Here is an 18,134-nt window from a genome sequence, read left to right on the forward strand (position 1 = left end):
GCAATGCAAATGAATGGAGTCAAGCAAATTGTTAGAAATCCAACTGGTTCTGCTTGTCACAGTTGCTGTGCTTGGTGGGTCACAATACGATACCATTCACTTACATTGTAGCAGGGATATTCAGAGATCTTTGGCAGAACGTCCTGTGTCGCGGCCAAAATCGCCATGTAGCCCCAACCTTACTGCATGATCATTACATTTCTGCAGGGCTCAAAAATAATGTAATTGGACCAACATTGAAAAATGTTGTGATCTGTGTGTTCTTTGTTTTTCTCAGAAAGTAGAGACGCCGTTGCACATGGCGGCGCGTGCGGCACATACGGATGTGGCAGAATTTTTACTGCAAAACAAAGCAAAAGTGAATGCAAGAGCTAAGGTGAGGAATACGGGCTGACATTGGTGATGGATGGGGGACACTATCTACTAAGACATTGATGATAAACACCTAAATAGTCTAAATGATTAAAGGGCATCTGTCAGTAGGTTTTTGCTATTTAATCTGTGAGAAGCATTATGTAGACGCAAGTCTGGGTTACCACCCATAGTACAGCCCACAGATAGGATAGTGTGTCAATAATCCCTACAATAATTCATGGCGGTAGTTCAATCATGCCTACAGTGAAGCATGGTGATGTCTCTGTGAATCTACAATAAAGCATGGTGATGGCTCGGTGATGCCTACAATGTAGCAAGGTATTGGCTCGGTGATGCCTACAATGTAGCATGGCGGTGGCTCGGTGATGCCTGCCTACAATATAGCATGGTGGTGGCTTGGTGATGCTCTGCGGCTGCTTGGCTTCATATTGCACTAGAAACCTGCAGCGTATGGAGGTCAAAATGGATTCAATCAAGTATCAGGAAATCCTAGAAGAAAACGTCATGTCTTCTGTGAGGAAACTGAAGCTTGGGCATTATTGGACCTTCCTACAGGACAAAGATCCCAAGCATACCTCAAAGTCCAGCAAAGCTTGGTGTTAGAAGACGTCTTGGAAGATTTTGGAGTGACCTGATTTACACATTCTTTGGTAGGATGTGCAGAAGTTTGTTGCAGCATGAAATCCCGAAAATATTAGTGACCTGTAAGCATAGGCGGATTATAATGAGGGGAATCAAGGGTAACAACATCTTTGGGCAAGGAGCTTTCCTGGCGCTCCACTGCCGGCAATACAGAATGGCAGCGCAGCTCCAGAGAAGCTCCCGTCGCCTCTTTTGTGGTGTGCCTGCGCAATGATGCCATCAAGCTGGTGCTCAGCATGCACGCGCCGTCCACAAGAAGTGGAGGACCGGAGGACCAGAGCAGAATGGTCGGGGAACATGTGACGTGAATATGTGTTATTTAAAAAAAAAAATGTGTATGGCATGTGTGAGGGCTCGTACTGTATATAGGGAGCTATGTGAGGGCTCACATGGTATACAGGAGGCTATATCTCTCTTTTTTACATCTAAAGATGTGCACCAGAGCACCTGTGTGTTAATTGCGTGACTTATACCGTGATCTATCAAAGAGGGTCATATGACATGTCACGTGATACATTGGGGGATGAGGGGAACGCGCCCTCTAAACTGCCAGAGGCCCTGGCTACTTTTAATTCGCCCCTGCCTGGAGGCGTTTATCCTTGAGAAATGGGCTAAGATTCCTCAGGAAAGCTGCCAGAAGCTGGTATCTGGCTTTACATCTTTTTTTTCAGCAGGTTATAACAGCCAGAGAGGCTCTACTAAGTACTAAAGACGCTTGTCATGAAAGGGTGAATAATAAATAGTAAAAGTGTCATCTTGTGCTGAATTTAGAGAAACCACTTGTTCTATTAGTCGTGTTCTTAAGCTGGTGTCTGGTTTTACATCTTTTTCAGCAGGTTATAACAGCCAGAGAGGCTCTACTAAGTACTAAAGATGCTTGTCATGAAAGGGTGAATAATTCTCATACTGCATTAGTCAGTAAAAGTGGCATCTTGTGCTGAATTTGGAGAAACCACTTGTTCTATTAGTCGTGTTCTGAAGCTGGTGTCTGGTTTTACATCTTTTTCAGCAGGTTATAACAGCCAGAGAGGCTCTACTAAGTACTAAAGACTCTTGTCATGAAAGGGTGAATAATAAATAGTAAAAGTGGCATCTTGTGCTGAATTTGGCGGGTAAATAATTTTGATTGCAGCTGTAGATGGTTAGAACCGAGGGTAGGAAATTGTCTTATAAATGTGCATAGAAGTTTGAAATGCAGCAGAATTCTGCACTGGAGATGAACGGAATCAAGAATCCTAGAATCTGTAACAAAAGTAAAGCAGCAGAGACATCACGCCTTATGTGGATTTATACTGTCCTTGGAGAAATGTTCTGTCTTTCTTTTGCTGATCCACATCCATCTCACTTCGTTCCGAACCATAGAATCTCTTTTTTTGCATTTTAGATATGTAAATGTAAAAGGTTTTGGGCGTATGATGTGAGAACACTATGAACAGCTCAGCTGATATGAGAGTCTGTCAAACTTGGGATAACGCCCCCTGCAGGATTTGGGGGACCAATGGCAATCGGTATAAAATGACAAAAGGGTTTGTTATCAACTATCCATGGGGTATAGGTGATAAATTACTTATCGCTATGCTGGGATCCCTTCCGATCCAGACAATGGCGCAGCGTGCGCACCACCGCTACATTCATTGTTCATGGGACTTGATCATCATAGTAGGGCAAGTCGTAGGAACATATATTAGAGAATGTCTGGAAAAGTCACTTTAAATGCAAGTGTTTTCATGATCCACCCATTTTGAGGTCCAGTCCATAGAACTGTACTGTTATGTATCAGCTGAAGGATAAAGGGGGCGACATGGGAACATTAATTTCCTCATCTTATCTGCACTAATGTCGGATTAGTCTTCTATCCTGGGTTCCCACATTTATAATTTTTTTTATTACTATCCCGCAGGATGATCAGACTCCGCTACACTGTGCAGCCCGCTCAGGGCATTTGGAAATGGTACGTTTGCTGTTATCTCATGGAGCTCACCCGGATCCCCCCACTACTGCAGGCCATACACCTTTACACTTGAGTGCACGAGGGGGGCACACCCAAACCACCGAGCTTCTGCTGGACAACCAAGCTGCACATACTTCCATGACCAAGGTAAAACCTGAAATGCGTTGTCATTTGCTAGATGTACGCTATGACCAAGAAATAGGAAATGGCGGAGAAAGTGCTCTAGTATCCAAAAGAGGTACCACCAGCTGGACCTCTGCCCTCACCTCTATGGTTCAGTAGTGTCTACTCACATAAATCAGAGGTTTGCCACCATATACAGTGCCCTCAAATATTGCCCATGCTGTAGAGTGCCTCCATATACACTGCTCAGCAAGCGGATGCCTCCATATACAGTATCCCAGCTAGAGAGTGCCTCCATATACAGTGGCTCAACTAGAGAGTGCCTCCATGTACAGTATCACAGCTAGCGGGTGCCTCCATATACAGTGGCTCAACTAGAGAGTGCCTCCATATACAGTGCCTCAACTAGCGAGTGCCTCCATATATAGTATCCCAGCTAGCGAGTGCCTCCATATGCAGTATCACAGCTAGCAAGTGCCTCCATATACAGTATCACAGCTAGCGAGTGCCTCCATATACAGTGGCTCAACTAGAGAGTGCCTCCATGTACAGTATCACAGCTAGCGGGTGCCTCCATATACAGTGGCTCAGCTAGAGAGTGCCTCCATATACAGTGCCTCAACTAGAGAGTGCCTCCATATACAGTATCCCAGCTAGAGAGTGCCTCCATATACAGTATCACAGCTAGCGAGTGCCTCCATATACAGTATCACAGCTAGCGAGTGCCTCCATATACAGTGGCTCAACTAGTGCCTCCATATACAGTATCCAGCTAGAGAGTGCCTCCATATACAGTGCCTCAGCTAGAGAGTGCCTCCATATACAGTATCACAGCTAGAGAGTGCCTGAGCATATAGTGCCATTGAGTTTCTCCATATGCATTGGACCAAGTGCACTGCTGTCAATTAGAAATCTCCTCTATATTACAGAGCCGCATACAGGAAGTGCCTAAATTAAAAGAGCCCCTGTCTCACAGTGATCCTATTTACAATCCTCAGGCCAATAAATGCCCTTGTAGTCCATCAGCCAAGGGGTACACCTGTATACAGTGCCTCAGCCAAATGGTACACCTGTATACAGTGCCTCAGCCAAATGGTACACCTGTATACAGTGCCTCAGCCACAGGGTGCACCTATATACAGAGCCTCAGCCATAGGGTGCACCTATATGCAGAGCCTCAGCCAAAGGGTGCACCTATATACAGAGCCTCAGCCACCGGGTTCACCTATTTACAGAGCCTCAGACCAAGGCTGCACCTATATGCAGAGCCTCAGCCACAGGGTGCATCTATATACAGAGCCTCAGCCACAGGGTGCATCTATATACAGAGCCTCAGCCACAGGGTGCACCTATATACAGAGCCTCAGCCACAGGGTGCACCGATATATACAGAGCCTCAGCCACAGGGTGCACCTATATACAGAGCCTCAGCCACAAGGTGCACCTATTTACAGAGCCTCAGCCACAGGGTGCACCTATATACAGAGCCTCAGCCACAAGGTGCACCTATTTACAGAGCCTCAGCCACAGGGTGCACCTATATACAGAGCCTCAGCCACAAGGTGCACCTATATACAGAGCCTCAGCCACAGGGTGCACCGATATACAGAGCCTCAGCCACAGGGTGCACCTATATACAGAGCCTCAGCCATAGGGTGCACCTATATACAGAGCCTCAGCCACAGGGTGCACCTATATACAGAGCCTCAGCCACAGGGTACACCTATATACAGAGCCTCAGCCACAGGGTGCACCTATATGCAGAGCCTCAACCAAAGGGTGCACCTATATACAGAGCCTCAGCCATAGGGTGCACCTATATACGGAGCCTCAGCCACAGGGTGCACCTATTTACAGAGCCTCAGACATAGGGTGCACCTATATCCAGAGCCTCAACCATAGGGTGCACCTATATGCAGAGCCTCAGCCATAGGGTGCACCTATATGCAGAGCCTCAGCCACAGGGTGCACCTATATACAGAGCCTCAGCCACAGGGTGCACCTATATACAGAGCCTCAGCCACAGGGTGCACCGATATACAGAGCCTCAGCCACAGGGTGCACCGATATACAGAGCCTCAGCCACAGGGTGCACCTATATACAGAGCCTCAGCCATAGGGTGCACCTATATACAGAGCCTCAGCCATAGGGTGCACCTATATACAGAGCCTCAGCCATAGGGTGCACCTATATACAGAGCCTCAGCCACAGGGTGCACCTATATACAGAGCCTCAGCCACAGGGTGCACCTATATACAGAGCCTCAGCCACAGGGTGCACCTATATACAGAGCCTCAGCCACAGGGTGTTCCTATATACAGAGCCTCAGCCATAGGGTGCGCCTATATGCAGAGCCTCAGCCATAGGGTGCACCTATATGCAGAGCCTAAGCCACAGGGTGCACCTATATACAGAGCCTCAGCCATAGGGTGCACCTATATACAGAGCCTCAGCCATAGGGTGCACCGATATGCAGAGCCTCAGCCATAGGGTGCACCTATATGCAGAGCCTCAGCCATAGGGTGCACCTATATGCAGAGCCTCAGCCACAGGGTGCACCTATATACAGAGCCTCAGCCATAGGGTGCACCTATATACAGAGCCTCAGCCACAGGGTGCACCTATATGCCGAGCCTCAACCAAAGGGTGCACCTATATACAGAGCCTCAGCCACAGGGTTCACCTATTTACAGAGCCTCAGCCACAGGGTGCATCTATATACAGAGCCTCAGCCACAGGGTGCACCTATATACAGAGCCTCAGCCACAGGGTGCACCTATATACAGAGCCTCAGCCACAGGGTGCACCTATATACAGAGCCTCAGCCATAGGGTGCACCTATATACAGAGCCTCAGCCACAGGGTGCACCTATATGCCGAGCCTCAACCAAAGGGTGCACCTATATACAGAGCCTCAGCCATAGGGTGCACCTATATACAGAGCCTCAGCCACAGGGTGCACCTATATACAGAGCCTCAGCCACAGGGTGCACCTATATGCCGAGCCTCAACCAAAGGGTGCACCTATATACAGAGCCTCAGCCACAGGGTTCACCTATATACAGAGCCTCAGCCACAGGGTTCACCTATTTACAGAGCCTCAACCACAGGGTGCATCTATATACAGAGCCTCAGCCACAGGGTGCACCTATATACAGAGCCTCAGCCACAGGGTGCACCTATATACAGAGCCTCAGCCACAGGGTGCACCTATATACGGAGCCTCAGCCACAGGGTGTTCCTATATACAGAGCCTCAGCCATAGGGTGCGCCTATATGCAGAGCCTCAGCCATAGGGTGCACCTATATGCTGAGCCTCAGCCACAGGGTGCACCTATATACAGAGCCTCAGCCATAGGGTGCACCTATATACAGAGCCTCAGCCACAGGGTGCACCTATATGCCGAGCCTCAACCAAAGGGTGCACCTATATACAGAGCCTCAGCCACAGGGTTCACCTATATACAGAGCCTCAGCCACAGGGTTCACCTATTTACAGAGCCTCAGCCACAGGGTGCATCTATATACAGAGCCTCAGCCACAGGGTGCACCTATATACAGAGCCTCAGCCACAGGGTGCACCTATATACAGAGCCTCAGCCACAGGGTGCACCTATATACAGAGCCTCAGCCACAGGGTGTTCCTATATACAGAGCCTCAGCCATAGGGTGCGCCTATATGCAGAGCCTCAGCCATAGGGTGCACCTATATGCTGAGCCTCAGCCACAGGGTGCACCTATATACAGAGCCTCAGCAACAGGGTGCACCTATATACAGAGCCTCAGCCACAGGGTGCACCTATATACAGAGCCTCAGCCATAGGGTGCACCGATATACAGAGCCTCAGCCATAGGGTGCACCTATATGCAGAGCCTCAGCCATAGGGTACACCTATATGCAGAGCCTCAGCCACAGGGTGCACCTATATACAGAGCCTCAGCCACAGGGTGCACCTATATACAGAGCCTCAGCCATAGGGTGCACCTATATACAGAGCCTCAGCCACAGGGTGCACCTATATACAGAGCCTCAGCCACAGGGTGCACCTATATACAGAGCCTCAGCCACAGGGTGCATCTATATACAGAGCCTCAGCCACAGGGTGCATCTATATACAGAGCCTCAGCCACAGGGTGCACCTATATGCCGAGCCTCAACCAAAGGGTGCACCTATATACAGAGCCTCAGCCACAGGGTTCACCTATTTACAGAGCCTCAGCCACAGGGTGCATCTATATACAGAGCCTCAGCCACAGGGTGCACCTATATACAGAGCCTCAGCCACAGGGTGCACCTATATACAGAGCCTCAGCCACAGGGTGCACCGATATACAGAGCCTCAGCCATAGGGTGCACCTATATGCAGAGCCTCAGCCATAGGATGCACCCATATACAGAGCCTCAGCCACAGGGTGCACCTATATACAGAGCCTCAGCCACAGGGTGCACCTATATACAGAGCCTCAGCCACAGGGTGCACCTATATACAGAGCCTCAGCCACAGGGTGCACCTATATGCCGAACCTCAACCAAAGGGTGCACCTATATACAGAGCCTCAGCCACAGGGTTCACCTATTTACAGAGCCTCAGCCACAGGGTGCACCTATATACAGAGCCTCAGCCACAGGGTGCACCTATATACAGAGCCTCAGCCACAGGGTGCACCTATATACAGAGCCTCAGCCACAGGGTGCACCTATATACAGAGCCTCAGCCACAGGGTGCACCTATATGCAGAGCCTCAGCCACAGGGTGTTCCTATATACAGAGCCTCAGCCATAGGGTGCACCTATATGCAGAGCCTCAGCCATAGGGTGCACCTATATGCTGAGCCTCAGCCACAGGGTGCACCTATATACAGAGCCTCAGCCATAGGGTGCACCTATATGCAGAGCCTCAGCCATAGGGTGCACCTATATGCTGAGCCTCAGCCACAGGGTTCACCTATTTACAGAGCCTCAGCCACAGGGTGCATCTATATACAGAGCCTCAGCCACAGGGTGCACCTATATACAGAGCCTCAGCCACAGGGTGCACCGATATACAGAGCCTCAGCCATAGGGTGCACCTATATGCAGAGCCTCAGCCATAGGATGCACCTATATACAGAGCCTCAGCCACAGGGTGCACCTATATACAGAGCCTCAGCCATAGGGTGCACCTATATACAGAGCCTCAGCCACAGGGTGCACCTATATGCCGAACCTCAACCAAAGGGTGCACCTATATACAGAGCCTCAGCCACAGGGTTCACCTATTTACAGAGCCTCAGCCACAGGGTGCATCTATATACAGAGCCTCAGCCACAGGGTGCACCTATATACAGAGCCTCAGCCACAGGGTGCACCTATATACAGAGCCTCAGCCACAGGGTGCACCTATATACAGAGCCTCAGCCACAGGGTGCACCTATATGCAGAGCCTCAGCCACAGGGTGTTCCTATATACAGAGCCTCAGCCATAGGGTGCACCTATGTGCAGAGCCTCAGCCATAGGGTGCACCTATATGCTGAGCCTCAGCCACAGGGTGCACCTATATACAGAGCCTCAGCCATAGGGTGCACCTATATGCAGAGCCTCAGCCATAGGGTGCACCTATATGCTGAGCCTCAGCCACAGGGTGCACCTATATACAGAGCCTCAGCCACAGGGTGCACCTATATACAGAGCCTCAGCCACAGGGTGCACCTATATACAAAGCCTCAGCCACAGGGTGCACCTATATACAGAGCCTCAGCCACAGGGTGCACCTATATGCAGAGCCTCAGCCACAGGGTGTTCCTATATACAGAGCCTCAGCCATAGGGTGCACCTATATGCAGAGCCTCAGCCATAGGGTGCACCTATATGCTGAGCCTCAGCCACAGGGTGCACCTATATACAGAGCCTCAGCCATAGGGTGCACCTATATGCAGAGCCTCAGCCATAGGGTGCACCTATATGCTGAGCCTCAGCCACAGGGTTCACCTATTTACAGAGCCTCAGCCACAGGGTGCATCTATATACAGAGCCTCAGCCACAGGGTGCACCTATATACAGAGCCTCAGCCACAGGGTGCACCGATATACAGAGCCTCAGCCATAGGGTGCACCTATATGCAGAGCCTCAGCCATAGGATGCACCTATATACAGAGCCTCAGCCACAGGGTGCACCTATATACAGAGCCTCAGCCATAGGGTGCACCTATATACAGAGCCTCAGCCACAGGGTGCACCTATATGCCGAACCTCAACCAAAGGGTGCACCTATATACAGAGCCTCAGCCACAGGGTTCACCTATTTACAGAGCCTCAGCCACAGGGTGCATCTATATACAGAGCCTCAGCCACAGGGTGCACCTATATACAGAGCCTCAGCCACAGGGTGCACCTATATACAGAGCCTCAGCCACAGGGTGCACCTATATACAGAGCCTCAGCCACAGGGTGCACCTATATGCAGAGCCTCAGCCACAGGGTGTTCCTATATACAGAGCCTCAGCCATAGGGTGCACCTATATGCAGAGCCTCAGCCATAGGGTGCACCTATATGCTGAGCCTCAGCCACAGGGTGCACCTATATACAGAGCCTCAGCCATAGGGTGCACCTATATACAGAGCCTCAGCAACAGGGTGCACCTATATACAGAGCCTCAGCCACAGGGTGCACCTATTTGCCGAGCCTCAACCAAAGGGTGCACCTCTATACAGAGCCTCAGCCACAGGGTGCACCTCTATACAGAGCCTCAGCCACAGGGTGCACCTATATACAGAGCCTCAGCCACAGGGTGCACCTATATGCCGAGCCTCAACCAAAGGGTGCACCTATATACAGAGCCTCAGCCACAGGGTGCACCTATATACAGAGCCTCAGCCACAGGGTGCACCTATATACAGAGCCTCAGCCACAGGGTTCACCTATTTACAGAGCCTCAGCCACAGGGTGCATCTATATACAGAGCCTCAGCCACAGGGTGCACCTATATACAGAGCCTCAGCCACAGGGTGCATCTATATACAGAGCCTCAGCCACAGGGTGCACCTATATACAGAGCCTCAGCCACAGGGTGCACCTATATGCAGAGACTCAGCCAAAGGGCGCACCTATATAGAGAGCCTCAGCCACAGGGTGCACCTATATACAGAGCCTCAGCCACAGGGTTCACCTATTTACAGAGCCTCAGCCATAGGGTGCACCTATATACAGAGCCTCAGCCACTGGATGCACCTATATACAGAGCCTCAGCCACAGGGTGCATCTATATACAGAGCCTCAGCCACAGGGTGCACCTATATACAGAGCCTCAGCCACAGGGTGCACCTATATACAGAGCCTCAGCCACAGGGTGCACCTATTTGCCGAGCCTCAACCAAAGGGTGCACCTCTATACAGAGCCTCAGCCACAGGGTGCACCTATATACAGAGCCTCAGCCACAGGGTGCACCTATATACAGAGCCTCAGCCACAGGGTGCACCTATATGCCGAGCCTCAACCAAAGGGTGCACCTATATACAGAGCCTCAGCCACAGGGTTCACCTATATACAGAGCCTCAGCCACCGGATGCACCTATATACAGAGCCTCAGTCACCGGATGCACCTATATACAGAGCCTCAGCCATAGGGTGCACCTATATAGGGAGCCTCAGCCATAGGGTGCATCTATATACGGAGCCTCAGCCACAGGGTGCACCTATATACATAGCCTCAGCCACAGGGTGCACCTATATACATAGCCTCAGCCACAGGGTGCACCTATATACAGAGCCTCAGCCACAGGGTGTTCCTATATACAGAGCCTCAGCCACAGGGTGCACCTATATACAGAGCCTCAGCCACAGGGTGCATCTATATGCAGAGCCTCAACCAAAGGGTGCACCTATATACAGAGCCTCAGCCATAGGGTGCACCTATATACAGAGCCTCAGCCATAGGGTGCACCTATATACAGAGCCTCAGCCACAGGGTGCACCTATATACAAAGCCTCAGCCACAGGGTGCACCTATTTACAGAGCCTCAGCCACATGGTGCATCTACTGTATATGCAGAACCTCAGCCAGACATCCCCCAATCTGCACCACCTCCTAATTTGTGCACCAATCCTAGACCCTCATAGGTCGTTTCCACCTCCTGCCAGAGCTGCAGCTGAGTATGAATGTCAGGATTCAAGTGCATAGTTGTGGCGGCAGATGAAGGGGAGACAGTTGTGTTGTAGGTGCCTGCCTATCCCTCCTACCACTAGTCCTGGCTTTAGGCAGGATTCACATTGCGTTTGATCCTGGAGTCAGTGGCTCTGTTGGTGTTTATATCTGAAGCCCTGGATAACGGGATTCAGGCTTATTCCTGGCATGGACATTGACTTTAATGATGCAGATGGAGTCGCCGTGTGCCCTGTCGGCCATCACTGTATCAGCCTATTTGAGGCAGGAACCAAAACGCACTTGGTGCCCACCTCAAATAGGCAGATATGGCTGAAGATGGTGTCTGGCAGAGCCCACTGTGCCTCAGTGGATTTCTGTCCCATATCCTGGGCTCTGATTTTTATAACTTCCTCTCGTTGCGCTGTCCCCTTCCCCGGCTGATTATTTCTCTGCTGAGTTGTCCTTTTTCTTTGCATATATTGTCTTCACTGACCTCATTGTCACTTTGAAGCATTGCTCCATGCTTACCTTCTCCTTCTCTCACCTCAGAAAGGTTTCACGCCTCTTCATGTGGCTGCAAAATATGGGAAGATCCAGATTGCAGAACTTCTGGTAGAAAGAGGAGCTCATTCCAACAGCGCTGGCAAGGTGACCCATTATCTCCATATTGCACGGACATTGTAACACAACATCTGCAAGAAGATAAAGAGCAAAGCTGTGTCCCCAAAAGGGAATCTATGAGGGTTTTAGCCAGTGACGTAAATAGAGTCCGATGGGCCCTGGTGAAAAATTTGGGCCTGGGCCCCCACCTGCATGTTGATCAGATGTATGGGCCCTTGTACCGTTCTAGATCCTATAAAAATGCAAATTGCCTCTTCAGAGAGGAACAGGACTAGAACCTATAGGAAGTAGCAATCCTAAAAGTCAATATCGACTCTCTAACGAGCCTTGTCACATGACTTAGAATAAAAGCCAGAACCAGAATCTCAATTTGCAGACACTGTGTTTCAGGGTGTTTGCTCCTCATCAGTGCAAAGTGTGAGATCTGGTTTGGCTGGGTGAGAGGCGTCTGACCGTGATCCAAGGGGTAACGTTTCTCCTTGCGGAGAGTGACATGTCATTTCTCCTTGCGGAGAGTGCCATTTCAAGCATGCCAAGGTGAGGAGACTTTTAAGACACAATGTTCCTCTGGGAAATATGCAAATTGTCTCTTCAGAGAGGAAGAGAACTAGAACTCTAGTGCCACCTATAGATTGCTACTACCTATAGATGGCACTAGAGTTCTAGTCCTCTTCCTCTCTGAAGAGACAATTTGCAGATTTCACAGAGAAGCATTCAGGCTTAAAAGTCTCTTCACCTTGGCATGCTTGACATGTCACTCTCCGCAAGGAGAAATTTTACCCTTTGGATTCAGATCCTATAAAGTGATGCGTGTCCGCCCCCATGTAATAATGTCCCCCCCATCATGGGCCCCTTCCTGTAATAATGTTCCCCATCATGGGCCCCTTCATATAATAATGTCCCCCATCCGGGCCCATTTATTTAATAATGTCCCCAATCCTATGTCTCATCCTATAATAATGTCCCCCATCCTGAGCCCCTTCCGGTAATAATGTCCCCCATCCTGGGCCCCTTTATTTAATAATGTCCCCAATCCTAGGTCTCATCCTATAATAATGTCCCCCATCCTGAGCCCCTTCCAGTAATAATGTCCCCCCTCCTGGGCCCCTTTATTTAATATTGTACCCAATCCTAGGTCTCATCCTATAATAATGTCCCCCATTCTGAGCCCCTTCCTGTAATAATGTCCCGCATCCTGGGCCCCTTCGGGGTATAATGTTTCCTATTCTGGGCCATTGTCAGATATAATGTCCCGTGTCCTAGGCCCATTCCTGGTATAATGTCCGCCATCCTGGCTTCCTTCAGGTAATAATGTCCTCTGTTCTTCTCCAACACATTTAAAAAAATAATACATGATTTTTCTTACCTTTCTCCACTTGCACACCACCACTCCAATCATTCTCTATAGGAATGCTGGAGAAAGCCACGTACAGCTCTCAGCAGTTCCATAGACAATGAATGGACGGGGGTGCACATCCTCAACCTCAGCTCTATTCAGATGGGGATCTCTGGGGGTCCCAGCTGTTGGGACCCTTAGTGATCAACAAGTTTCCTCTTTATTATTTGGCCCTTGGCCATTTTTGTAAGTCTTTTTAGTCTTCCTTTCTTTATCACAGACTGGACTAACCCCTCTTCATGTAGCTGTGTATCACAATCACCTGAACATCGTCCGTCTTCTGCTGAATAAGGGAGCGTCCCCACACTGCACTGCACGGGTAAAGGCAAGAAATACCTTAATTACGTAGAAATTATACACAATATATACATAAAACACAATATATACATAGACACAATACACAATATATACATAATACACAATATATACATAATACACAATATTCAAAATATATACATAATGCACAATATATACAGAGACATAATACAAAATATATACATAATACAAAATATATACATAATACACAATATATACAGAGACATAATACAAAATATATACATAATACACAATATATACAGAGACATAATACACAATATATACATAATACACAACATATACAGAGACATAATACACAATATATACATAATACCCAATATACACAGAGACAAAATACACAATATATACATAATACACAATATTCAAAATATATACATAATGCACAATATATACAGAGACATAATACAAAATATATACATAATACACAATATATACATAATACCCAATATACACAGAGACAAAATACACAATATATACATAATACCCAATATACACAGAGACAAAATACACAATATATACATAATACACAACATATACAGAGACATAATACACAATATATACATAATACACAATATATACATAATACACAATATATATATATATTTAAGACACAATACATAAATAATACACAATATAAATGTATAAATAGTACACAATATATACAGAGACACAATATACAATATATAAGTAATACACAATATATACAGAGACATAATAAAAGATATATACATAGACACCATACACAATATATACATAATACACAATATATACAGAGACATAATGCACAATATATACTATATATATAGAGAGACATAATATACATTATATACATAATGCACCATATATACATAGAAAATAGTACACAATATATACATATACCTAATTCCCCATATATACATAGAAATAATATACAATATATACATAATACACAATATATACATAATACACAATATATATAGAGACATAATAGACAGTATAAGACATTAGATATAAGGTGTTCCCTTAATTAGACAGCTGTATGGGAGCATTTTTACACGGGTATAAACAGGACTGCAATGATCGGGAAATCTCTTATAGACATACAGTATATTATTCCCAGCAGAACATAGAACAGATCAGAAGTTGAGCGTTGGATGTTTTTCCTTTTCATTTGTTAAAAAAATTAACTCATTTAGAAATTGTTGGCAGCAACACAGCTCAAAAGAATGGTGCCCGGGCCGTGTCCACCATTGTGGAGGATCCCCTCTTCTTTTTACAACACTCTCTAAACGTTTGGGAAGTTTTGGGAAGTGTGGAGACAATTGCTGGAGTTTTAGAAGAACGTTGTCCCATTCTTGCCTGATGTAGGATTCTCACTGCTCCATAGTCCTGGATCTTCTCTACCAGATTTTGCTTTTCATAATGCGCCAAATGCTTTATATTGGTGAAAGGTCTGGACTTTAGGCGGCCTATCCATCACCCGAACGCTTCTTCTGTGGAGCCATGCTTTTGTGGTGGATGCAGTATGTGGTCGTTCTGATATATACAAGGCCTTCTCTGAAATAGGCGTTGTCTGGATGGAGCATATGTTGTTCTAAAATCTCTATATCCGGTTCATCACTGATGTCGCCTTTCATGTGTAAGCTACCCCTGTCATAATGCCGCCCCCCCGATGCCATCAGAGGTGCAGGAACTGTGCGCTGATAACAAGCTGGATGGTCCTTCATCTCAGTCTTCTGGAGAAGTTTTCATAAGAAATTTCACAATTTGATTCATCCAACCATAGAACAGTTTTCCATTTTGCCTCAGTCCATTATAATTGATCTTTGGCCTAGAGAAAATGGCATTGTTTCTGAATTGTATTCCTATATGGCTTCTTTTTTGCATGCTAGAGCTTTAACTTGCACTTGTGGATTTAACAGTGAACTATGATCAGACAATGATTTCTGGAAGTATTCCTGAGCCCAGACAATTATTTGCACGGCCGAATCCTGCCTGTATTTAATGCACTGCTGCCTGAGAGCCCGGAGATCACAAGTATCCAATATTTTCCATCAGTCTTGTCCCTTGTGCACATGGATTTCTCCAGAATCTTTTGATGTCATTATGTTCTGTACATGGAAGATATTCAAAGTCTTTGCAATTTTTTACATTGAGAAACATTTTTCTGAAACAGATTGTTGACCTCTGACTATCTTTGCTTCTGGGAGACTCTGCCTCTCTACCATGCTCTTTTTATACACAGTCATGTGACTTACTAGAAAATTGACTCTCCAACTGTTTTTTATTAGTACCACTTACTTTTTCAGCCTGCTGTCACCAACTTTGTTGCTGCCATTATTTTCTAAATGAGTTTTTTTTCAAATGAAATGGAAAATTGTCTAACGTTCAACTTCTGATATGTTCTATGTTCTTCTGTGAATAAAATACAGTGATAAGAGATTTCCATATCATTGCATTCTTGTTTTCTTTACTGTTTACACGGTATCCCAACTTTTTTTTGGAAGTTGTTGTACTATGTGGTATTTATATATGTCCGTATTGTGTTACAGAACGGATACACTCCCCTGCACATGGCAGTAAAGCAGCGATCTGTCGACACAGCCCGAGCTTTGCTGCAGTTTGGTGCCACTTGCAATGCGCAGTCTCTGCAAGGCGTCACTCCCCTCCACCTCGCTGCACAGGAGGGTCACGTAGATATGGTGACATTGCTGCTAAGCAAGCAGGGAAATGTGCACCTGGGCAATAAGGTAAGGACCATTATAGAATTTGTTTTTTTATCTACATTACCCTAAAGCTGGCACCACACGTTACAGATATATTTTATAGGGACACTTTAGCTGACCTATGACATCCTCTGTATATGTCAAAAGTTTTGATGGGGGACATCTAAGTGTTAAGGCCAGGAATAGATCTCCGAATGATCCGAGATTAAAAACTGACCAATAGACTTTCTAAAGAGTCTGGTCTCAAAAAAAAGCAGCTGTCGGCTTCTGCTCCTTCATGTTTCTGATCAGTGAGAGCCTTAGCAGAGATCATCACGAAGTGAAAAATTGGAGAACAAAAGTAGGATATTTATGAAAGGAGTTGTCATATTGACCTATCCTTGGGCTGGGTGCAGACGAGCGTATTTTTTGTCATACGAGAAAATCGGATTAAGTATGCTTGATCAGAGTGTGATCTGATTTTCTCGGATGAGAAGATCGAGAAAAAAATGTCTCAATTTGGTCAGTCCCTGAAAATCAGACCGCATTCAGATGTCATCCAAGTGCAGTCCAATGTTTTCTACGCACTCATTGACTTGCATGGCCAAGTGCAAACCAAATATCAGAACAAACTCGAACATGCTGCAATTTTTGTTCCTGGACCGGCTCTATTCAAGCACAAATCAGACATATCCATGGTCCATAGAATAAAATTGGTCCGAGTGCTGTCCGATGGTTTCTACACACTCATTAACTTGCATGGCCAAGTGCGATCCGAATATCAGATCAAACTTGGTCATGCTGCGATTTTTTTTTCCCCCCGGGCCAGCTCTGTCGGAGGAAAAATTCAGACATGTGTATGGCCCCATAGAATAACATTGGTCCGAGTGCGATCCGATGTTTTGTCAGATCGCTTTCGGACCGAAAGTACGGTCACGTGCATGAGCCCTTAGTGTGGGTCATAAATATCCCATTGATCGGGGTCTGACACCCGGCATCACCAGAACCACCAGTGTAAAGATCCTGGAAATAGAAATCTAGATACAGTGGGTATGGAAAGTATTCAGACCCCTTTAAATTTTTCACTCTTTGTTTCATTGCAGCCATTTGGTAAATTCTAAAAAGTTCATTTTTTTCTCATTAAAGTACACTCTGCACCCCATCTTGACTGAAAAAAAACAGAAATGTAGAAATTTTTGTAAATTTATTAAAAAAGAAAAACTGAAATATCACATGGTCATACGTATTCAGACCCTTTGCTCAGACACTCATATTTAAGTCACATGCTGTCCATTTCCTTGTGATCCTCCTTGAGATAGTTCTACTCCTTCATTGGAGTCCAGCTGTACTTAATTAAACTGATAGGACTTGATTTGGAAAGGCACACACCTGTCTATATAAGACCTCACAGCTCACAGTGCATGTCAGACCAAATGAGAATCATGAGCTCAAAGGAACTGCCCAAGGAGCTCAGACAGAATTGTGGCAAGGCACAGATCTGGCCAAGGTTATAAAAGAATTTCTGCATTACTCAAGGTTCCTAAGAGCACAGTGGACTCCATAATCCTTAAATGGAAGAAGTTTGGGGCCACCAGAAGTCTTCCTAGACCTGCCGTCCAGCCAAACTGAGCAATCGTGGGAGAAGAGCCTTGGTGAGAGAGGTAAAGAAGAACCCCAAGATCACTGTGGCTGAGCTCTCGAGATGCAGTAGGGAGATGGGAGAAAGTTCCACAAAGTCAACTATCACTGCAGCTCTCCACCAGTCGGGCCTTTATGGCAGAGTGGCCCAACAGAAGCCTCTCCTCAGTGCAAGACATATGAAAGCCCGAATAGAGTTTGCTCAAAAACACATGAAGGACTCCCAGACTATGAGAAATAATAT

General features: G+C 46.7%; 1 protein-coding gene across 24 annotated transcripts in view; it reads left to right on the plus strand.

The window, feature by feature from the left end:
• The window catches only part of ANK1 (ankyrin 1), a 312,183-nt gene that overhangs the window by 173,069 nt on the left and 120,980 nt on the right, over positions 1-18,134 (plus strand). For 19 of the 24 annotated variants that reach the window (XM_073653979.1, XM_073653987.1, XM_073653985.1 and 16 more), the window contains 5 exons: positions 278-376; positions 2,918-3,115; positions 11,765-11,863; positions 13,453-13,557; positions 16,100-16,297. In XM_073653979.1, the coding sequence (XP_073510080.1) occupies positions 278-376; positions 2,918-3,115; positions 11,765-11,863; positions 13,453-13,557; positions 16,100-16,297 (699 nt within the window). The remainder of the gene's footprint in view (positions 1-277; positions 377-2,917; positions 3,116-11,764; positions 11,864-13,452; positions 13,558-16,099; positions 16,298-18,134) is intronic. The other 5 variants (XM_073653980.1, XM_073653992.1, XM_073653995.1 and 2 more) reach the window with 1 other exon arrangement.

Source organism: Phyllobates terribilis, unplaced genomic scaffold (genome assembly GCF_046119375.1).
Source record: "Phyllobates terribilis strain yellow unplaced genomic scaffold, ASM4611937v1 Scaffold_11__3_contigs__length_659146591, whole genome shotgun sequence".
Lineage (NCBI taxonomy): Eukaryota > Metazoa > Chordata > Amphibia > Anura > Dendrobatidae > Phyllobates > Phyllobates terribilis.